The sequence below is a fragment of the Lottia gigantea genome (assembly GCF_000327385.1).
Source record: "Lottia gigantea unplaced genomic scaffold LOTGIsca_22, whole genome shotgun sequence".
NCBI lineage: Eukaryota > Metazoa > Mollusca > Gastropoda > Lottiidae > Lottia > Lottia gigantea.
Window position 1 is genome coordinate 1,349,754 of NW_008708555.1, and position 25,216 is coordinate 1,374,969.

The window sequence follows — 25,216 nt, forward strand, 5'->3', positions numbered from 1 at the left end:
GCATCGATTTGCACCATTCCATTTTATGTCAGATGTCTATAGTTCCTTCACATGGTCTGCTGATAGTGCACCGGCTGGCTATCTGTAGCACTATAAAATGGAAAATCAAATCCCAGTTCGTTTACACTAATCCAGAACATATTGAAATATTTGACGGCAGTTTAATTTCGACGTTTTACTTGCATCATTTCAGTACGGTATAAGCAAAACATCGATCTTCATTCTGATGATATCGAGCTGTGACGTCATTTTTAAGCATATATTGAGACGAGTATCGGATGTTACTTCATGTTCACAATGTCAATGACCAACATCGTTATACCTTGACATTGTGAAGATGATGTATAAGTTACAAAGTTCGGACTAGTTTTAGTGAAAGAGCATTATCCAGAGGGTCGACCGAGGGTTGGTAATGAATGGAAGGTTTCGTTTTGAGTTCAAACGCTGATAATGATTAAATGTCCGAAATTTACTTAACTGATTAAGACTGATGTTCTTCCATCTATGCGTGTTTCAAGATGTCTACTTGGGCGTCTATCTGATGGGACATCTAAGTACATGTAATGGGATTTAACCGCTTTGAACAGCAGTCAGATATTCGCATTGACAAAGAATAAGTGTACTTTTTACTGCTAATGTACATTCCAATCATGAATCCATTAACATCAAAGTTTACAAAAGTAGATCTTTTATTGAATGGGATGTTATTTATATTACTGTTCCATTCAATCCAAGGACTTACATTGCCGAATAGCGACATTCCCAATTACTGTCATTCTTCTCTGGGGAACTGATATTTAAAATATAATAACGGGCAGGAAATGACCTGATTATTTTTAATCTGACTTTAAATAATGTATTAGATTTTTTTCTCTAAAGAATGGTGTAATTTTATACAAATAAATAGGATATAAAGGTTGGATTTAAAAGGTAGCCTATATATACGTCAGACACAGTGTACGGGCGGTTTTGAATATACGTACGTTCAACTCTATTGATTAGAATGCAAATTTTCATATCAATCATTACTGAAAGATTTATCATGGTGCCACATATCACCAACTCTGCCACCAAATGGTAAAAGGGCGCGGATCCGTAGCCACTCATCGCCCCATCCCACTCTCAACCTTCATAGAATAAAATGATGTCATCTAACTACCCGGTGGTGGTCCCTGACTGAACCTAGTTTGAGGATTTATACGTTTCAGAGTTGTAGTTAATCCCAATGGTAAATATGATTCTATTGTCCTATAATTATCTAGATCTAGGCCTAATTCGAATAATCAAGAATCAAATTAGATGGAAGCAGTCAAGTGGAACGATTTTGACCTTATCTGTTATTCATTACTTCCGGGTTAACTGATTCGGTTATCCAGCCATCTCACACAGTTGCCGTTTCTACAAGAAGACTGGTTAACGTTTCCTTGCTGATGTAACATGGCGGCCTTGCGTAGACATTTCGCCAGCTGAGATGTATTTTTAGTGACTTACCAGGCAAAACAATATCCCACTGTCAAAATGGTGATAAACATTGTATAGAGAGGTTGGTTAGAAACATACAGACACTAAATGGAGTCTAACGAAACAACGATGGACAGTTTGCTGCCTGAAAGTCTACCGCCAGAGGTAAAATTTTGACAGCTGTTTTGTTTTTGTTTGGTTTGACGTTGACACTTTTTGACTTTGGTTTGGGCCCCCACCATTGTTGTTATTGAGATGTTGTTTTGACTTACAGATAAACAAGCTATAAATAGATTAACCCTCCATTGATTTCCTTGGGCTAGATAACTAGGTTCTGGTCAATGCCAAAATTCAGTTGAATGTAGCCTGTCATAATATGATGCCATTATTTATGGTAAATCAGCAAAAGTATCAATTTCGATTTAAAGGAATTTTAGACCAGATATTTGGAACAATGTTACAATAAAAATACTATGATTAGTAGTATATTATGGCCTTAAGACCTTAAATTATGCAAAGAAGCAGCTGATGAATATTCATTAGAGCATATGAATTGTGGTACATGCAATAGCCTACCACAGAACATTGGCTTCAAACAATATGCTGCCATTTGCCTTAATTGGTATCTCTGTTGAATTTTTAATGAAGATATTTGTTTAATGACCTGGTACAGAATAAGCCTACTGATTCCATTATGGCATTAATTTGATAACTTAGCAATCAGTGTATTAGGTATATAGCCTTACAGCCTGAGATATGATGATATAATAACGTTGCTTACGGAACATGATAGCCTTACTGGTATTTGATTTTAAGACTGTTTATTCTGTAATTTCAGGATGCTCTTGGAAACGTAGAATATAAGGTAAGTTATATCTGGCCCTTTTTTCTGTCTTTAGGGTAAAGTATAAATTCAAGACACTGTTAGCTTTAATCATTTTAATAAGTTTAGTCTGCAACTGAAAAATTCAAGATGCAGACCATGCTTACAATTTTCAAACGCCTGAGTCTGCAATTGGGTTTATCAACTCATCTTTCAGAGGATCCACATAGCAAATTTTGTTTATTTAATGTATTAAAGTTTAAGTCCAAGACTTGACCATAATTTTTTCTTAAAATAAGTAATGTTTTAGGTGTTCTAGTGATGCACAAGAATCCTCTGTAACTGGGTTTATCAAGGTGACATTCCTTTCGGAGAGTCCACATAGCTTTAGATATGGTTTAATAGGAATATTTATTGTGATATGAAACCCATTATATTCTTAACAGAACGGTACAAAAGATTTTGAAGGGCACCTTTTTCCAAATCTGACATGGTGTAATATTTGTAACTGAAATAACTTAATAGAATCATTCATTATAATGTAACTCAGTTTAGTTATAGGTGTTATAGAAGATACTCTCCTATAGAAGCACTGGCCTAGGTCACAAGTAGAGACTTTGGATTTCAACATGAAAACTATTTCAATTCAAATAGAATGTTTTACTGAAGTTTAATCTAATATCTGATATTCTATTTATTGGTAATCTCTCATAACAACATCACGATATTGTAATAAGTTTATGAGTGGTGCAATAATATCCTTGACCTTGGCTTAGTTTTGATATTGGAAGAATGTTGACCGCTATACGTTATGATGAAAGCTTTGATTGTGTGGGGCAATAATAACCTTGACCTTCACTTCGTTTTGATATTGGAAAAATTTTATGGTTATACGAATGATGTAAGCTTGGATCATGCTTGGCAATAATTTCCACCGCTAAGGAATAACAAAAGCTTGAATTATGTGGGGCAATGATAACCTTCGCTTAGTTTTGATATTTTTTCACATAATATATGAATGATGAAAGCTTTGATTATGTGGTGCAATCCTACATACACTGATATCTTGGGTTGATTAATTAATAAGTTGACTTAATTGGACTTAACAGAAGTTTTCAAATTATTTTTGAATACAACGATAACACTGATATCGATGTACATCATTCCAAGATCCTTTATTTTTTAAAAGCAACTTTTGTGGTAGTGACTTTATATATGATTAAGCATTTTTAAAATTATAAGAATCTAATGGTAAAATGGAATGATGCAAATACTAGCCATTGATGACCCAATACATCTAAAGTCAAAAAAAGAGTCTAGAAAACCTCTTACAATCTTTGTAAGAAAGTAAATTTGAAATGAAAACATTTAAACTTAAGCTTACTTCATAGTAGAATCTATGAAAGGTTTTTTTTCTACATGTCCTTAATGCATTATCCTATTTAGCACAGAGGATTTTCAATAGAATTTAATCATATCTTGATATTTTAAATTTTCTGTGGTTTTAGAACACAATATTACATGTAATTCTAGTCTGCATGTCACTAAATGTTATTTAAATTTACTCATTGTAGAGAACCTTGGTCAGGCCATCATCATGTAGACTGGAACATTTAGTCACTCAGATGAAATGGCGTTTAGAAGAGGGACATGGCGAGGCTATATATGAGATTGGGGTGGAAGATAATGGAATACTAGCAGGACTTAACGATTCTGATCTTGAAGCATCATTAGAAACATTAGACACAATGTCATCAAGGTAAGGATTGGGAATATTTTATTATTTACACAATAGTTGAATGAAATATGCACCAAAACTATCCAATTGATCCAGATCCCACTAATAACTAACTACTAGCTGCCATGACAACTTCTGTTTGAAGTAAATGTAAACTATCCTGTTATGAGGACAGGGCTCATCACTGTTCATGTGAAAGATTATCTTTTGATTAATATTGATAGGGATGTAATAGCTTTAAGCCCTTTAAGCTTTTATTAAACAGCAAGTTTAAATAAAAGGCGAATGAATCCCAAAGATGTACATAGATAATGATTGTCATTAATTACATTTTTTGGTTAATGTTTTTATTTGATTTAGACTAGGAGCCAGTCTTACCATTCTAAGAGAAAGAAGTATCACAGAAGAACATACAAATGAGACAAGAAGAGCGATGGAGATTTTAGTTCGCAAGGTACCTGATGATCAAGAGGTATGTCTCTCAAAACACTTCAGTATCCACCTTATTGATTAAAGGTGTTTAGACCAAAAGGCATCAGTATTCAACAATAATTTAACAATAGTTTTGATTTAGACTTGAATCTCCAGAACCAAGAAAACCAAAGCTTGCGAATTTTTATTGGCCTTAATTCCGCTAATCTTCACAAAACCTTTGTGTATTCATGACTTTGGCCAGTTCTTTTTTTTTTTTGTTATTGGAGAAAACAATTCCTGTCCAACTCTTACACAGACCAGGGCATTAATATTGCAAAGGGGTTTCACCTTGTCATACTGTTGCTGATCGTGTTGATAAGTTTGCTAATGAAGCAGTATTAATATGGATCTACCTTTCCTAACTTTGTGATCACTACACTTTATATTCAGGATATTTACGTCGATATTTCAGTTTATAGATCTAAGGATGGCAGTGTTAGGAAATGTAGATGCAGGAAAGAGTACTCTATTGGGAGTGTTAACTCAGGGAGAACAGGATAATGGACGAGGGCGTGCCAGGTTGAACTTATTTCGACATCTTCACGAAATTCAGTCAGGAAGAACTTCTAGTATTAGTCATGAAATACTCGGCTTTGATGGCAAAGGACAGGTTAGTTTTTTGTATCCTTAAGGTGTACACATGTACCTATCAAGATTTCAATCTACAAATTGGAGGGAAAAGGCCAACATAAACATTAAGGTAGACTTTAAATGAGTTAGTAGTTAATATCCTGCCACAAAAAGGTTAATTTTTTGGTAGCTTGAGTTAACAACTATGATGTTAATATTTGAAGTAAATTTGTTGGATATTTTTACTCTTCTGTGTGCATTAGGGTATATTGAGAGGATATTGATAAAAGAGTACTTTTCTACTGGTTATAACAAATTAAAATTATTTTGACAGACAGTACATTGCTGCAGCAAGGTGCCCCATAAAATATAATTTATTATTCTGTATTTTAGATAGTAAACTACAGTGGATCTCGAAGTGTAGAAGAAATCTGTGAAAACTCCACCAAGTTAATTACATTGTTAGATTTAGCTGGACATCATAAATATTTAAAAACAACCATATTTGGGTTAACAGGGAATTCCCCTGATTTCGCTATGTTAGTAGTTAGTGCCAATAAAGGAATGGGTATGTTACTATTAAATTACATTTTGTTCAGTCATTGTGTAGCTAAAACTTAGACTTGAATGGTAATAGCCTTGACGGAAGCGGAGCTCAACTCTACATATATCAACCAACTGATTTGTTAGAGCCAAAAACAGGAATAGGTATGAGGCCCTATTACTATGTCAAAGAGACATCACAGGCAAAAATTGTGTAGCTCAACCAAACCTACGATTTGTTTTTCTGATCTGAACTGTTCTATAGACCAAATGACAGCTAGACATTTATCATTTGAAACAATTGAACTTTAAGAAGTCCATTCCCCACTTGTTTATAACTTCTTTTTTTTTTTGTTACATTTCTCACCAAGATTCCTTTTATTTAATTTATAATATTACTTGTTTCAGTTGGGACAACCAAGGAACATCTAGGATTTGCTCTAGCATTAGGCGTTCCTGTTTTTGTCGTGGTAACCAAAGTTGATATGTGTCGAAAATTTGTGATAGAAAAAACAGTAAAGCAGCTAGAACATATATTAAAATCTCCTGGTTGTAAAAAAGTTCCAATGAGAATAGAAAATGATGATGATGCTATCACTGCAGCTACAACTTTTGATTCAGAGAAGTAAGTGAACTGAAATATTAAACGGATTGTAAAGAGGTTTTCTACATTATTAAGTGTATTGGGGCCATTTATAGCAGCAAATTGCACCATTCCAATTTTCAGTCAGAGGTCTGTGGTTCTAAAAACTGCCAATAGGGCCTTTGTGACAGTTACATCATCAAACTCTTATTTTAAATGGAATGCAAAGGAAAAGCGCTGCATTTTTTTTTTATTATTTTGCTTTTATTTTCCAGAATAACTCCCATCTTCCAAGTTTCCAGTGTAACTGGTCTTAATCTAGATCTACTTATAAAATTTCTCAACGTTTTACCTCCATTAAAATCTCGACATGAGAGAGAAAAACTGGTTCAAGATCATACACAATTTCAGGTTGGTTGTTTACTTTATAGAACTTTAACTTTTCCAAAATGACACCAATATAATGAACAGTATTACCAATCATGCAATGATATATTGTGGCAATAAAAGTAATGCATAACAATACACTTTGCAGTATGGGTTTGTAGACATCAAGTATTACTTTAACTTCAAACTTTTTATGACTTTGACAGCAATTTACAGAGAAAATTTATATTTTTGAGTTTCGTTTTTCAAATCAATATTCCCGAAAGTGGGTCAAAATAGAAAACAAATTATAGATAGAGCATGGTGTGGTCTTTAGATTTGTCAACTTGGCATCCCTTTCAGAGAATCTACAGCTAAGATTGTTATTTTGATATATTTATGTTACAGATAGACAAGTTATACAATGTACCAGGAGTAGGCTGTGTTGTAGGGGGAACAATTCATAGGTCTGTCTTCATTATTTGTTAATTACATCCAGACATCAAGTACAACTGAGACTGGCCTGGCATTGTTCCACATTCAAAATTTCTGATCGTGGTCCCCCTCCCAAATCCCTCCCCCCTTTCATAATTCTGTGGCTTGTACTCACTACTGAATTGTAGCTTGTGAAAGTCTGGTGACCTTGAATAAGCCTTGTTTGGATGACAGAATGATCTAAGGTCCCGTGTGCAACAGGCTGTGCATGTTCATCATTATCATCATAGCTCGATCTGGTGCAGAAAGTAAGACGTAATACTCCATTCATTTCATTCTATTTCAATACACAGAAAATACAAATAGTAACATTCTCTTTCAGGGGATCAATTAAAGAAAAAGATGAATTATTATTAGGACCATCAGAATTTGGAGAATTTAAACCAGTTCAAGTTAAAACAGTGTATAGGAATCGTCTCCCTTGTCTGCACATACAGGCCGGCCATTCAGCTACTGTAGCCTTACACGATATAGACAGAACAGAACTTAGAAAGGTGGGGGTCAGCTTTTGTTAAGCTGGATTGTGATATATTCAATTGATCTAATGATTGTTAAGCTATATCAGTGATACACCCGTAGGTATACAGGGGGGGGAAGTACCAAATCAATGGATAACTTTTGTTATAAATTTACAATCACATAATCTCAGTAGCTAAGCATGTATATAAAATATAATGTTAGTATGTAGGTTATGATATTGCAGAAAATGGTTTAAATGAGCTTTGAGATGAACCCTACATTGTGTATGCACCATACTAGCGTCTCTTTGAATGGCATCAAATTTAACCATATGTTCCAAGTATTCTACGTGTTATATTTCAGGGAATGGTTTTAGTAAGCACGAAAGTGAAGCCTATATCATGTATATCATAAGTATAGCATGTAAGCTTCTATGTTTGAAATATGTTAAATATTTTACATTTTATTCCAGGGAATGGTTTTAGTGAGTTCAGAAGTGAAGCCTATATCATGTATGGAATTTGAAGCTGATATCTATGTATTATATCATGCTAGTCAGATTACTGTTGGGTTTCAAACCACATTACATATAGGAACAGTCTGTCAGACAGCTATTATTACTCAGATAAACCAGGTAAACTTTACTCTACAGTCATTGTCTTGCAGTATGCTATGAGAATAATTTTGTCTGTCTTGATAATCAGTTGTAGCGGGTCCTATCATGTGCACACAATCCTTGGATCCAACCCAAACAGCTAGATACCTAATTTACGTGCCACAGACTTAATCACTGAAAGCTGAAAGACAAATCCAACCTATGCTGAAATGAAACTCGGAACCTCCATTCAGTTCTGCTGATCACATACAAAAGCTGGACAAATTTTTTATTTTGTATTTTCAGGCAAATATCAAAACAAATCAGAAAGCCCGAGTGATGTTCAAATTAATAAAACAACCCGAATTTATCCGAGTGGGGTCAAGGTTGATATTCCGTCAAGGTCGTACGAAGGGCATGGGAGAAGTTCTTAAAACAATACCATATCATCATATACCAAGATAATATTAAATTTCAACTCATCTAGTTTTAATGATTAGTCCCATGTGATATTTTTAAGTTAAATTTTTAGAATATTATGAAAAAGACAAATTTTTACTGCGTCCTAGTATATGTTAGTGAGTGTTTTTGTGTTTTTCTAGAATTATGCAATGATGCCAATTTCTTTCATTATTTGTTTAAAAAAACAGAAATACCCGGTACTAAAAATAATGTGTTTAGTTTATATAACAAATTTTGCATAAATTTACATAAATTTGCATACTTTCTTTAAGAATAATGTAGAATATTCATTATTGTGATATTTTTTTAGCACATCATGACAAAAAAAACAATGAAATCATTTCTTGTTGTGTAGCAATGAAATTTCTCCATAAAAACATTAAAATATTTTACAGCAAAATCTTTAGTGTAAAAATTTATTTGCCTTTTAATTTCATTGAGAGAAACTTCTCTTTGTGAGATTGTTTCATATAAGTGATATTTGTGTTCTGTCTTGTTCAGGAAGAGCCTGATATATCAGTTAGCCAGAGCAAATTGATGGTATATTTTTGTTTCAGGATTATTCATAAAGTACCAAAGCTAAGACCATAATATTTTAAATGCATAATCTATACTGTACTAATCTATATATAATCATGAAATGAACAGTTTAATGTTTTTCTTGGATCAAAATATCAAAATGAACTGAATTCATTTGATTTTGTTTTGTGATATGTGAAATTTTTAACAATATATCCTTAACATAATTTTGTAGATATCTTTATTTGTTCTGTTGTCTCAGTTGATATTTGGGTATCTAGGTACAACTCAAGCATAATCTGCATTTGTAAACTAAGTGAAATGATCACACTACACACATTTCTATTTCCTGTTATACTAGCGCGTTTATGTATATGTATTTGCATTGTGCCCAATTATAGATATTATGCTTGACTATTATTGCTAAACTTGTCCTTCTCAATTTTTATGTTCTTTTTCTGTCTAATTTCTGTTTTTTCTATTGTTACTGTCTTTTTCTACTATGAAACATTAGCTTGTTATAGCTTGAAGCCAAACTTAAATTTGAATTCTTCTGTTATTAAATAAAATAAAATAAAATAAAATTTCTTAAACATATTGAAGATTCAACTTGTTAGCACACTGTGTCACTTGAGAATGGCACTAGCAATTCATTTTCATCTGTCAAGCTACCAAATGTGTCATTTAGATTTTATCCTCCCCTGTCATTCCATTGTTTTGTTTAAGATTTTTATTGTTATTCCTATTGTCTCTCTGTTTTGTGTTTATCTCGTTATGTTGGATATGTCATTCATTTAAGGGATTGTAAAGAGGTTTTCTAAATATTTTGTGTTTATCAGGGATACTGATATCATCAGTTTGTACGATTCCAATTTTCAATCAAGTGTTAGATGATAATGACCAATCATGAAAGACCTAATGTGATACAAGCTTATTTTCATGACATTTAGTTTTAAAAGATAGAAAGAAACAACTCTATTTTACAAGGATAACAACTTAGGTTCACAATTAAGGATCCTTGGCATTTATCTTTCCTGGATTATCCGTACCCATTTACAACTGGGTTGAGTGAAAATTACTTATTCAAGTTAGTCAGTTTTTTGAAGGTAGTTACTTGTTAAGACACTGTTTGTGATTGGATGTATGTTGAACCATGTATGCCATGTGTTTGTGATCTGATATGAGGGTGATAGTGTGTGTTTATATTGTGGTAAGTGATCTTGAACTATCAACGCCTACAAGTCATTTGACAATGGTTAGGATTGTTTAAGATGATAATTTGTCTTTCATAAATGTTGTAAAAGAGTAGCGAATACGTTTTCCAGTCTTTGTATGAATATTGGATCCACTTATTGCTTCCATTTCATCAATTTGATTTCCAAGTTGATGACTGTGGCTCCTGTAATTCAAGAAAAACTAGTGACAACAGTATTGCAAGAACTACTTTTGGCTCGAATGGCATTTGTGATGGTAAAGTCATGAATTGATACTTAAAGTGTACCAGATACTCATACAAAGACTCAAAAACCTCTCTACCCCAAGAAGCATATTACATTAGCTGGTGATATTGCTTAGAAATTTTCTGTGTAATATTTTAGAATTTTAATCAGATATATAGCACTTATATGGTTGAATTGTGAATACAGATCTTCGAAAACTTGGACCTTACTGGTTTGCTGGTTTACAAATTAAGTTATAATAAATATTATAATCCCTTCAATCCCTCAGACAGGCCACATTCTATTGTTGGTACAAATTATTGTTTTATCACACTGGCAATTACAATGTTACTGATTTTCATGTTCATTATAAAATGGATTGTTAAAATCATGCAGAAGTGAATAAATTTAAAAATTATTTGTTTTGTATTATTTAGTATCTTTCTCCCTGTTCCAAATTACGTCATATTTTGCTTTTATGAGAGTTGCAGTGATTCAATATTAGCCCAAAGGTTAAAGTCAATGTACCATAGTAATATCTTAACCTCTGCTGTTGGATAATGGAAAAAAATGCTTCGAGCTATTTTTTTTTTTTTGTATATGACACATCTGCTGTTATCAAATATTGATTAAGGCAACATCTAATCGGCTGGAAGTCATTGGAAACTTAAGAACCATGAATAACTACTTTTGGTAGGTACTGTTGTCATCCGTAACAACACTAATTCTTATTGATTCAGGTATACCTTTATAGGTCAATTTATTTTATATATTCTGAATTTGGAGTTAGGTTTTTGATATTTTGATAAATGTCTATAAGATTCAAATGAGAATGTTAAAGAAAGCTTCAGTTATTTTATTCTGTGTTTTAACACAGCACTAACAAAGCCCTAAGACATCTTCAGCTATCTTTAAATGGGAAATGGAGATTTGATTTATACAGTAGGTTATTTTTTACATGTTTTTGTTAGGAAAGTTGGAGGCTCAAATTAATAAAAACTATTGACAGAAGTGTAGAGAAATGTGTAACTTATCCTATTTGAAAGTTAATAAATATGTCCGTTAGAACGACCAAACTATTATAAATGTTTACGTTTTGGTATGATTTTTATTGGCTTTGGAAAACTTATGTACAGATACTCTGTTACTTTTTAAGTCTCCCCTTAAATAACAAACTCGGGTTGATCAAGTAGATACATAGAAGTAAATAGCGTAGCCTAGTTAGAAATCTTGTTAGACATAAATCATGTAATGTTACCATTTGATAACATTATACACAGAGTCGTATATTAGAATAACCTCTTTTCTTTCGTGCCGTTGATTATACTTTGTATTTGTGGTCTGAAGCGTAGCTCAGTTATGTCAAGAGTTATCTTTCTTTACAACTCTTCTGTGTAAGGAGAGTAGAAAAGTATTATATCAAATTGATCCAATTGATCACTGTAAAACTTCTCCAACCCTTCAGGTTTAGCCAAGCTCAATGTAAGTTTATGCCGGATTATATGATATAAACCTCCCATGATATGAAATATCACAGGATTTATCATTTCTATTGCAATTTTATAGGGTTTCATGGTTTCACAAAATGTAAACAAATGAGGCAATAGCGCCAAATTATGCATAGGTTCCACAACACAGGCCAATTTTCATTTGATTCTATGCATACGTGGCACTATATTTTATGTTTTTACTTACGATTATTTTTATTTGCAATTTCTTATCTTTAAAAACTATGAGGTCCACCTGTATGGTGTTATTTTGTACAGACAGACTGTTGACTGACTGCTATAAGCTTATGTCACGTTTTCAATATTACATAGCACCACTTTAAAGCATGAAATTGAAATATCAAAATGCTATTTTCAGATTGTATGAGGTATCCTGATGTTTAAAATGCGTATTTCAATACAGACATCAATTGTGGAGATCCAGATGTCACGATTACATGTGTTAAAGACTAGCCTACAATGGAACAAGGCATGGAATGTCTAGATGGATCATGGAGATATCAAAACTATTCTGTAAACCTCAAGGTATGATACCAATACTTGAATTCAAATTAAAGTGAATCGAATGTTAAATATATATTACACAGATAATGTTAGCTATGTGGACTTTCCTCAAAAAATGCTGAGTTAACAACCCCAATAACAGAGTGGGTCTAATGTTCTACACCACACCAGCATTCAGTAACTTGGATCAGGGCTGTAACTCGGGTCTGTTTTCTAGGAGTGTTTGAAGTCAGTTATGTTTTCCTTGTAACGCTTCCGTTAGACTTTTTGTGGTAACATATCTTACCTTTTGCAAATATCACTCAAGTGATTTATATATTTAATATTTAAACAAAATTTCTTCTTTACTGATTTATTTGATTTAATTTTGACAAATTTGTTTTGAGGCTGTTGCATTTGTCTTGATGTAGTAACAGCCCTGTTGGACTAAAGAACTTTAGAGTAATATATATATTTCAGATTGTTATTACAAGTTTGTATTTACTCATAACTTCCATTCCACGAATGCAACGAAGGACTCAAGGGAGTATGACTGTGAACAACTATGTTACAACCATACCAAATGTACTGCTGCACTACCAACAGATGGTGAATGTCTTCTATATCCTACACCACTCAATTTCAAGAAACTGATTTGGACCAATGTATTGAAAAATGTAATCAGATGAATGAATGTGTAATGTTGAATCATTAGGGGAGTTCAGCAACAATGTTATATCTTTAAAGGAGCAGATTTGCAATTTTCGAGGATTAATATAGGCCTTGGATATATGTAAATAGTCACCCGAAAAGACGAGTCTTTTTAACTTAAAATTAATTAGATAATTCTAGACACATAAGTTTTAAGGATCAAGTTTTGACAGCGAGCTGTGAACACTATTACTGGAAGGAATTTCCCGTTTCTGAGACTAAGGTACGATTGGTCAAACCTGTCTCTTTAACGTTACCTTGCACTACACTCTTTTGTCCATAGATGATGTAGCACAAAAAACTCTTTTATTTCAAACATGTTTATCAAAATAAAAACTAAATACGACTTTGGGTTTCTCATAATCAAAAATGGAGGCTGTTGATGGTCAGTACATTACACAAATGATTGTTTACCTGAACGTCCTGATTCCCCGATATATATTCTCAATTTTTTCAATCTGGTTTCTTCCTGTTACTGATGTAGATCAAAGGGGTTGACAAAGAAAAAGAGTTGAATTGTCCAAATGGTTAGTTGTCAGATATCGAAACCCAAAGAGCAGAGGTGTTTCTTGAGGGAAGCCCTGGCCCCAGTAATAAGGCTGGCCTAGCCTTTACCCAATCCCTCTTACTGTGTATGGCTTTGTGCTTGCCAAGTGTATTGAAGTTCTTCCTTCTACTAGACTGCTAAAAAATTATCCAATAAAGAACAAATTTTTTGAATAATTGTAATATTATATAATGACATTTATATATCTAAAAGCATGATAAAAATATTTATGTTAATTTTATGGATAATTCTGAATTAATGCTGTTATAACTTAATATTGAATATACAATACTGAATTCCATTTAAAAATGTTTTGTTTTTACCTTGTTACATGGAAATAAATTAAAGAATTACATATAATTAGACTTTGTACAATCATGCATGCCTAAGATGCTTGAATTACCAAACTAGTCATTGTATGACCGCGTTACACCCATAAGTATTGTAACAAGGAGTCCAGTCTGACAAATCTAGACCTACCTGTACTCGAACCATATATACGGATGTGATATTGACATGTTCAGCCTAATTTCCATTTGTATATCATGCCTACGGAACAGGTAGGTCTAGATTTGTCAGGCTACAAGGAGTCGTGAACAAAAGACAGTCTGTGGAATGATATGGAATAATATAGAACGAGACGTGGTCTTTACTTCTAATTCTTAATTGGCCTTGACCTCTAATTCTTAATTTGCCTTGACCTCTTATGCTAAATTGGCCTTGACCTCTTATTCTAAATCGGCCTTGACCTTTAAGACTAAGCAGGCCTTGTCCTGTCTTGACATATAATACTAAATTGGCATTAGTCTGTCTTGACATGTAATACTAAATTGGCGTTGGCTTTGATCATTCTTGACCTTTAATTAAAAAAAATTTACCATGACCAGCCTTGACCTTCAATACTAAATCGCATTTGATCAGCTTTGAGCCTTTATATTTATATGTAAATGTGGTAGCACTACAAATTAGAGAAGAAACAATCATACAAGAAAAAATAGCGAACCCTCATGATATACTAACTTAGTGTGCATAAATTTTATTCATTGACTATAGCATTGTCTATTTCATTTACCCAAAAAAGGTATAACGGTCAAGTTATTAAGTTTTTACAGTTGGACGGTTGAATGCTGGATGGAATAATGCTGGACTTATGATAACAAATAAATAGAATAAATAATATATAACAAAGTAATACACAAATCTTCAAATAACGTAATTGTCAAGTCACAAATTACAGGACCTGTCATAAACAAGTAGAAACTGATGGCTTGTGCTTCTGTGAGTTGGCTGGCGTCAGCTTTCATCCCCTATCATAAACATGAAATATTGTTAAAGATCTGGCTCATAATATGAAGTTTAATGCTGTTTATAAATTCGGATTATGTAAGAATTGTTTACTAAGGCACAAAAGTATAATTTCTATCATAACTAAATCAATGCTGTTCCAATTCCAAAAACAAAAGAAATGTTCCTTACACCTTTGGTTATCTGTAACCATTTTAAAATTTATAAATCCCTCAGAGAATTCTAGCCAGTAGGAAAAATTCTATTCAACAACCTCATTTGTTTTAGATTAATGGATTCTACAAGAGATCCAGGGCATATTTCACAAAGCATAACCCTGACTTTAATGGATTAAGGACACAGAGCATTGATTTGTACCATTCCATATTCAGGCAGATATCTGTGGTTCTTGTAATAACAATTATATAGCAATACACATAGAAATATTAAAAAAACCTCTTTACAAGGAAATAATATGAAGCTGACAAATCTTAATCAATTTAGTGATTCATCACAAAATTAAAATCATCAACATCAAGATTTTTTTTTATGAAATTAAGCTCTGTCACTCATTCAGGCACATTAACATATTATATAGCTTCCCTTCAATCCAAATCCCAGGGAGGGTTTTTGGCAAGAATATTTACAATTAAGACTGACACTTCTTAAAGCATTTTCGTTTATTTTGGCTCAATGATTGTCTATTACTTTCAAGGCAATATAAATATACCATTAATAAATATTCCTTCAATATTTGGTTTGTCTTTCACACATCATACTTCATCAGCTATTTTGTTGAGCTGAAAAACAGAACCATTATTAATATAGTACTTTCATGAATGATTAGACTGATCTTATGTAAAATTGTTCATTTTTTTACAATCGCTCAATTGCTGACGCAAAGAGCAGCATCAGATTTTCTTAAGGAATTGTTGAGGAATTTATCAGGAGCATTGATTGGAAGATTGACCCTTAACCCTCACCATCCATTCGATCAGAAATGGAAATTGATTAGCGATTTACTATTTAAAGTCCCAAATCATCCCCCAAAATGGATTGTTGCCCTTTAAATTCATTGATGCTAGTCATAGATATAAAGCTAATCCATCTTACTTTTCTGTAGTAGATTCTGTCTAGCTTTTATAAATGCCATTATATCTGCATCAGCTGTGGGGTCCCCTGTTAACGGAATGTCATTGGTTTGATTTGAGGGTGGAGAGGATCTGAAACAGCAGAAATATTAAAATCTTTGATGGATACAAGGGTTGGCTGAAAAGTTGTTAGCCACCAACATACAAGTGCACTCTTAATTAATCATTGAGATAAGAACTGCAGCTTTAGAGATATCATTGTCTTTGTACAAGACCATCTTATGAACATGATGGGTGCCAAAACTCTTGACAGCGGATTAAAAATGTATCAGTTTCCTGATGCCTTGTGACAATGAAAATTAATCCACTGATTATATAGATTGATTTGGCTCATCAGACCTCCACACGTTTCCGAAAAAATTTATCAAACTAGTGTGTCACACTGCTCTGTTTCAAATTTTGAAAAAACTGCAAAATACCTCTATTGTAGTCAGATATTCCAAATATCCGACAAAGTTCGCAAAATGATGAGAAAAGACTCTTTGATTATACTTACTGTAGTTTACTTTTATTGTTATGTGAATCATTTGATCTATAACTATCAAGATTATTGGTGTTGTCATTCCGAGATCGCGTGTTTAAGAGAGGCTGAGATGAAATTGATGACATTGAAGTACTGGGCGTAATGTTTTCCTGTACATAGTTACGTTGTGATAAGGTTTGTTGCTGGGGAGTTATTGGTGGAGTTCTCCATGCTGATTTTACTGGACTACTTTTATTAGATGATGCATCCTAAAGTAGAGTTAAGAAAATGAATACTAATCCAAAATCATTGTGTTTTCTTATCTCATATCTTTCTGGGCAATTATCTGAGAAGATTTTTTGTATGATTTGAATTTAAACCTGTACCTAATGCTGGACTTATGTCCACTCAATAACAAATACATATATGTGTTTTTCAGCTCTAATGAGCAACAAAAATCAGTTTAGGTTTTTGAAAAATATACTAAAGAATGGAGTGATATTCTAATTACATTTATGATATTAATCCCTTTGGCATATGAATACATCTCAAAATTCAAAGCAGAGGAAAGTTGTTTGTGAAAGATTTAAATCTTAAATATTTCATTAAATGGGAAATGCAATTGAAATCAAGAGACATACTTGGTTGTTGGAGCTTTGTTCAGCCCACCATAGTTCAAAATCTTTCATTAATTTGACCTTTGACCTCTCTAGGAAATGCTGAAGATGTTCAATCTCTGATTTTAAAGTTTTTAATTTGGAAAATGTTTCTTTATACCTGAAAGAAAGTTAAGATAAGAATGCATTTTGCATGGATACCAATATTTCTTTTTGATAATGAACATTTTATGCGGTTAATTCCTGACAATTTAGAGGGAACCCTTTGACAGAGATAACAACTCATGATAACCATGGATAATGAACATGCAGATCAAAGCTTTTGGTGCAGGAGTTTGCTAATAGCAAAACATCTAATATCAAACTTTGGAACCAAAGATCCTTTCTGCTAGCTCATCCCCTTCCAAACCTCTTGATCATGCAGTGATACTGATATTTCTGTACATTAAATTGCCAGGCTGGTGCTATAGAAATAAACTCACTGTTGTTTCTCATCTTCCATTTGTTCTCTCAATTCTTGTTCTACTTCATCTGGTTCCGGGTTGTCAGGATCTGCTAATCCTAATAATAATAATAATAATAGGATTAGGATCATCATTTACCTATCCCTAAATCTTCTCAAATCCAATTAGATTTCCAATATTTCTAAATCCTAAAATAAGCATTTTGGAGGTCTGTTAATATGCATCTAAATCTGGTCAAACAAAAGCCACCATTGGGTGTATTTTTTGGATATTTAGTTGTAGTAACCTTGCCTACCTTGCATAGCTAGCTGCATTCTATGTTGTCCAACTTGACCTTTTAAATGATCTACAAAAAATACAGTTAATGATAATAACATCAGGATGGTTGGTTGGGGGTCTCTGGGGGCCGCATGGTTTGGATGGGTTTATCAACACTAAAGTCATTTCAAAAGTATCTAAAAATGTGTCGCCATAGTTATTTATCAGATCTTTTCAATATAAACCAATACTTACTGATATTAGTTTTAGCTGTATTTAAATTTTCACCGAATATTTTAGCTTTCGAATACTTTTTCTTCAGCTCTGCCTTCTTCTCTTCTATAGAATCATTATGTTGGTAATCTCGTAAGAAAATATCAAACGCTTCCTGTCGACCCATTGACATCTTACCCACTGAAATATACAGAATACAAGGCTAAAGAACAAATGCAATGTTATGTTGTTGACAATGTAAGGATTGTACTGAAAAAAGGCGTCAGGTAACAAAGTAATTGAATCCATCCCTATAAAGGCCAACTAACGTTAATTTGGTATGAGGAAACCAAACAAAAAGACCCATTGACATCATACCCACTGAAATATAAACAAGTCAAGCAGTGCTGTGTAGTGGACAAGAGAAAGATTCTACTACACCTAATTGGGAAGATGAAGATGTGCAATGAGGGAAATTTTGTCAGGTCACCATCATTAGTCTACTCTTTTCCAATTGCCAACTGTCAAGAGATTTTTAATGTGGAAAGCCTCTCGCATATGGGGCCTTGGTTTTATTGGCATCTTCAGGTTAGCGAGCAAGCAACTAATTTACCAAAACAGTATATTTTGATTCAGGGTAGAGTAAATATTAATGTAAATGTATTAATAATTAATTACAATGTATTTTGTACCGTACTGTTATTATCCGTAACAGCACTGATTCTTATTGATGCAGGTATATGTTTAGTGATAAATTCATCTTCAGCTATCTAAACCGGGATATGGGGATTTCTGTGTTAAATTAAAACTACTCTTTTAGGTATTAAAAATTCTTACAGATTTTTGTCTTCCGTCTTTCATCCATTTCCTGTCTCAACTTTAACTTCTCTCTTTCTCTACGACTAGTTGTTAACATTTCATTTTCTTCATCTATAGATTGTTTAACTGGTGTCACTGGCTGACTGTGTCTCCGTCTATCTGACATACTGTCATGGCCGTTCATATCACCTGCCTCGCTCCTAGGCGTCCTCGACCTGTCATTGTCGGCCATCTTGTTATTTAATGCTCTTTTCTTCTCCTTCTTCAACATATTCACTAAAATATCTGAAACTTGGTTAAGGAAACTAATATGAAAGTTTTCCAGTGAAAAACATTTTTAAATGTCTCCCCGAAACTATCCTGGTCTCTACCTGAAGTTGATGTTTTGAAATGAAATTAAGAGCTTTAGAGCCATGCAGTATGTAATGACAACATTTTTGCCAGGACTGTAGCATTGGCCTTCTCTTTTCTGACATCCAACTATTTGATGGATCTGTTGCGTGCAGAGCCTGTAGCATAAATGCTCAGAGGCAAAAAATGCACAAGATTTTTTTTTTATGTAAAAACAAGGTATTCTGTCAAAAAGATGTAACAAAGTTTCCAATTGATATTGAATTTGAACAAAAGGATACTGATTTCATTGTCTCTCTGTAATATTATATCTTTTAATCTTTGATTCTCCGAGTTATTGTATGGACCTGTATCAACTGGAGTTACCTCCCTTGGTGGTGTATTACTTTTACTACTGACTGGCTTCTCTGATAAACGACGCTAGAAATATAAAAAAAATTCAGCTAAGGTAACATTGCAAACTCACTGAGGAACTTATTTTAAAGTTATACAGTTACAGATATATAAGGAAGACCACTGAATTTTTAAATCTAAATAAAATAAAATCTTACTTTGCTGCTTCAGGTTGAGCCAATGAAAACAAGTAAAGATAAAAATAAAATACTACTTACCTTCAATATTTGAAAACAAGTGTGTATTTTTCTCATATCAGCTCCGACACACAAGATGGCCTCAGGGTCGGCATCGTTAATATAGTTATTCACTGCTTCTTCACATCTTTAATACAAACATATATGATATTGATCGATATGGCATATGAAATGAATTTAGGTGACAATTTCATGCAGAATCCTTCGCCACCTTCAAAGAATTTGAACAACATATTTCAGGTTCTGTTTTAATATTTCTATATTTATAAACTTTTTGTTATTCAGCTGTCAAGGAATCTTACTACAGGCACTAAAGCACACTGGACCTGACTATACTGTTAAATTGCCAGATCTTCGGGCATGTTTAAACTAAGTGCTTAAACTGACGATTTTCAACACTTTCATGTGATAAATTTATGAGATACAGGGTCCGATTTTCACTTGAATAAATCTAAAAAAAATAAACCCTACCTCTCAAGTTCTTCCTCAGTGAGTTGTTCGCTCCTCTGTTCCCCTGTAGCTAAGGCTAATTCATCTTTTAATGATTGGATTTCACGTTTTAATTTTAATATCATTAATTTAGGATCCAGTTCCTCGTTTAATAAAACATCATTCTTGATCATAGCTACACGCTGGGCAAACCGACATGTTGATATAGATTCCTATAAAGGTTAAATGATGTATACAGCATAATAGTGACTATAGCACGCATCTTTTCACCTGTTATTTTAGTCAAATGTAATTGACTGTATTAATGAACTCCGTCAACTCTGACAATTTTTCTTATTATCCAGATTAGAGGGACTGACATGGACAAAAAATATAATCGTTCGGATGGGACAACAGACTGATGCCTAGTGTGCTACTGACTGTGCATAATGAAGATCCCTCGACAGTTTGAATTAACAAAAACAGAAGACTAATTGTCTCCCATCCTCATTGGCCAAATTAGATGCAGAAAAGTAGGATGTGAAAATCTATTTATTTCATCTCTGAGTGCATGTCACATGTTATACTTACATCTACATTTTTCTTCTCCACTGAACAAGTAGCTATCATAGTTGTCATACAGTTACCACCCAAACTATCTCTTAATACAGACGTCATCATAGAGTTACGATAGGGTATGTGTTGTCTCCCCTTGTCAGATAATGAAATTATAACCTGGAAAAATAAATGGTATTGTCGTATAATATCATATCAATAATGGTGAAGATTATCAAATAACAAAATCATCAAATATAGGTTTAATGAACCACTTTCAAAGATATCTGGAGAGTTAAATTATTAACCAAACAAATTTTTAAGAAAGTCTACAAAAACAACTTAATTTTCTACATTTTTGAAATGATAAAGTTTTACCTGTTCAAGGAAATGTAATGAAAGATTAATATATTTAGCTTCTGTTAATAAAACACCATTTACTCCTGTTTTAGACACTCTCTCAGATCTACAAAATAAGAACACAATAGAATTATAAAATATTATAAAAGCAGGCATTTATATGGCATGAGTATCAAAATGTGGAATCTAATTCAAAATATATAAATACTGAGAAACACAGGTTCTAGGCTAAGAGATGATGCTTTAAAACATACCCAGCTAAATCTACAAGATGTAGTTTAGATCTTCGTATTGTAGCAGACCCAGTTTCTCGGACTGTAAGATGTATGGTAAATATACAGTGAGATCTAGTAGAAGCCTGATTCATTGGAGTCTGAAATATACAATGTTAAGTAAATCATGAGACTGTATCCAAAGTCATTCCTTGATTCGCCTCCTCATGGCTTCACTAGATGCACTCCAATGTGTCCATGTCTGCTTTGCTAGGTTTCCATCATTATTCATAATATCTATTACTATCTACTAACCTGGGTAGCCTTTATATTTTTAAAAACGTTCTAACCCTACCTCAGCAATCATTCTGTTGGTGTCACCCAGGAATAACAGATTTAACGACTCCTCTTCCGAGGTAGCTTGATGTACTGATAAATTCTTCAGATGTATATTCTGATCATTGTCTTCCATTAGGGAAACTTTACTGAAAATATATTTACACCTAACAATATTGCATATAAACTTTGTACCAGTGGCCCAAGCTGTGAAAAATACTCCAACCACAACTTCTTAACAAGTTCTTCTTGTTAGAAAGTGAAATTTAAGTCATATTTGTATACTTTTGTATCATGTCTTATAAAGTTTGTAATGCAAAAATATTTTATGACAATTCTTACAGGTGGCACAAATAAGGTGAAATAATCCAACTAATCAGTACTTACGGTAAATCTTCCAGTTTAGCTGCCTCATGTTTGGGATCAAGTAAATCATAGCCGCTTTCATTATAGATCTCAAGATAGGATACATGTACTGAAAATGTCAGGTCTGGTTCCTGCAATACAACATGAGAGCTGATGAACTTCATATTCTACGATATGGATGATTGGCTATCATTGCTATTGGAAGAGCTGACTGATATACTGTAATCACGATAAAAACTCGGACCAATATCTTAGATATTGATATATGGAGCATGATGTGCGAACTCTTACTGATGAAGTCATTGAGATGAAGTCATTAAAGGATGTAGCCTGGATGTAGAAAATTATTGATGCAATACAAAATTGAGTGGAAAATTGATGAAACTTCATTACTTCTGTTTCCAACATAATCAAAACCAAGAAGGCTTCAGTTAATTTATGATGGTATAATACCACACAACAGATTGTGCAAGTCTAGCCAATTCCATATTGAACCCTTGAATGAAATAGACTACATTCTGATTTACTTAACTAGTCAAAGATATAAATATTTTATCATATTACCTGTTCGACTTTATCAAAGATATATGACAGTATTCTTGGTATAATACCACGATCTACGTATCTTTCTGCTCCACCAGTGATAGTGAACGTCTTTCCACTACCTGTCTACAATATACAGAAAATCATATCTTTTACATTCTTCCTATGAGATACAGAATATTACACATTTACTAGGGTTAACTCCTGGTTATCTGAAAATTGTCAATCATTGGAAAGTTATACTGAGATTGGTTTTACAATTATGAATTTTGTTCAAGTGAAAAATTTATCATGACTGTTTTTTCCATTGTATTAATATCACTGCAACTACAGAGCCTAGCTTGAATGTGTTTTTAATGAATTTAAGTTTACCTGTCCATAGGCGAATATTGTTCCATTATAACCCTGTAGAGCACTGAAATAATGAAAAAAAAAAACACCTAAGAGATTGAAATTAATTCAATTATTTTTTTCTAAAGAATACTTTTTTACATAATAGGATCAGGGAACATGCTTTTGCCTATTGTATCCTCTCCTTAATTCTTAAATCTGATAAAAAAGACAGATATACGATTTGGTAATGCAGAAAAACATATTTTGCAGACTAAAAGAATTTCAATGTTAAAAGAAATACTTTTCTTAAATATCAAAACCAAAAATACTTGGTGCATTCAATCTGAAGACGAAAATGGCTGATATATGATATATAATATATCAATAACTCACATACTTACTTGTCAACTACTGGCTTAGCCACATTTTCAAAAATCTCATCTTGACTGGTTTTTTGATCAAAAACTTTGTCAAATCTGTTAGAAAAACATAAAACACATTCTTTTAACTATGAAGACATATATAACAAAATTGAAAATAACAAATTTCTCTTTTTAAAAAAACATGGTACATAGGCTATACTTAGTCCAAATTTTTAGGAAAATCAAAATGAACTTACTGATGATGAATTCATATCTTAAACCTATGACGAGAGCTTAAGTCATTTAAATTATTGTGCTTAAAGGTTTGCTGGTCAAGCCTACCTGAATTTGTAGTTTTCTTTTTTATTATTGATAAAACCATCAGCATATTCTCTAGGTACATTAAATGTTAATTTTGGTAATCCTTGATCATCTTCATCTATTTCATATAACTGGAAAAATATATAAATAAAATTACTAAATTATTATTTGCATCTAATATCAATATATAATGAAATAGAATTTTTATCTGTGAGGAATCTTCAAATAAGAGAGAAACTTATCACTTGAACCCATAGTCTCTAGGTATTGAGAGTGGTGATGCTGAGTGGGTGAAGAGGGGTGACAAAATCTAAACAAGGTGAGACTGATTAAAGATGGGGTAGGGAAGATGTTTTTCTGGCTGACAGTGATTGTGGCACTGTAACTTGACTGATTGGCTGAGGATTAAACAGGAGTTTTTTACTTACACAAGCTTTGGCTTTGGTTGGCTTTACCCTGGCAAAAATTTTGATCGTCTGTTTCACCATTTTGAAAGGCAGTGATGTCCGATTCTGTCAGTGTATTTTCACAATAATCAGGTCGTTTTTTACATGCTAAAATTTCACAAAATCGTCGTATCCAAAAGAATGTTTACATTTTTGTCCTCCATATTGTTTATAACTGCAGGATCGGGCTCGGTAAGTAGCTGAATTTTGATTGGTTAAAATTCTCAATCTATAATTAGACACGCGCGAGCTCTGAAGCCGGCGACATCAAAGATTTGTCAGTCAATGTATTGATACAGAGTGAAAACCACTAAAAACAGGATATCTCTTACAATTTTCGGGTGAGTGAATTTTTTAATGTCGCAAATTATTCGACTTATGTTTTTAGACACTGTAGATATTTTTTGTTTTGAAATTTTAGAGTTCTTTTCAGGAGCGCACGTGTAGAACGATGAGATCATTATTATAATGCCATAATGCTTGGTGGCTGCAAGCTGCTGTTTTTAATTCCTTAGTTTGAATGGAACTAAAGCCATGTGGGTTAAATATTTCCCACATCTGGCTAAATTCCATTGTGCTCTGAAATTTTTCTCTCAAGAATTTACAATAAGATTGCAGAAACTGGATTTATAAATCTATATGAAATTGCAGAATTGATTGTACATTGTAAACTGTTTGAAACAATGTGAGTAATAAAATCAATAAATTCCAGAGTTGAAAATATTCTCACTTCATTCTGTTTTATTCCCCGCGGCGAAATTGATTTTCTAGGGGAATTTAATCTATTTATAAAAAGGATGAGTTTCTATGGTATTTTTTTTTTAATTTTAAGTTTAGAAATAGTAGAATTGTTCATTAAGCATTGAGTAATTGGAAAAGTATATATTGATAAAAAATAAAATTTTATCTTCAAAATGTCATGTTTAGGAATGATGGCTTGAATATATTTGGATATATTTTATATCAT

The 25,216-nt window shown here is 32.9% G+C and overlaps 2 protein-coding genes across 2 annotated transcripts; one reads left to right on the forward strand and one right to left on the reverse strand.

Annotated features, from left to right (window-relative positions):
• Window positions 1-1,569: 1,569 nt before the first annotated feature.
• Window positions 1,570-8,572, forward strand: LOTGIDRAFT_159869 (hypothetical protein; the record flags this gene model as incomplete). Its single annotated transcript, XM_009054571.1, has 12 exons — window positions 1,570-1,626; window positions 2,300-2,326; window positions 3,859-4,043; window positions 4,383-4,494; window positions 4,909-5,106; window positions 5,460-5,634; window positions 6,018-6,234; window positions 6,468-6,603; window positions 6,967-7,025; window positions 7,376-7,547; window positions 7,985-8,146; window positions 8,414-8,572. 12 exons carry the CDS (start codon window positions 1,570-1,572, stop codon window positions 8,570-8,572), a joined length of 1,659 nt encoding a protein of 552 aa, XP_009052819.1.
• A 7,587-nt stretch (window positions 8,573-16,159) lies between these two features.
• LOTGIDRAFT_115944 (hypothetical protein) lies at window positions 16,160-24,291 on the reverse strand (the record flags this gene model as incomplete). Its single annotated transcript, XM_009054572.1, has 20 exons — window positions 16,160-16,283; window positions 16,708-16,906; window positions 17,312-17,451; window positions 17,774-17,852; window positions 18,042-18,101; window positions 18,269-18,427; window positions 19,127-19,330; window positions 19,678-19,816; window positions 20,008-20,113; window positions 20,458-20,648; window positions 21,007-21,150; window positions 21,349-21,436; window positions 21,585-21,703; window positions 21,898-22,027; window positions 22,266-22,375; window positions 22,809-22,913; window positions 23,160-23,202; window positions 23,522-23,596; window positions 23,825-23,934; window positions 24,232-24,291. 20 exons carry the CDS (start codon window positions 24,289-24,291, stop codon window positions 16,160-16,162), a joined length of 2,385 nt encoding a protein of 794 aa, XP_009052820.1.
• Window positions 24,292-25,216: the final 925 nt, after the last annotated feature.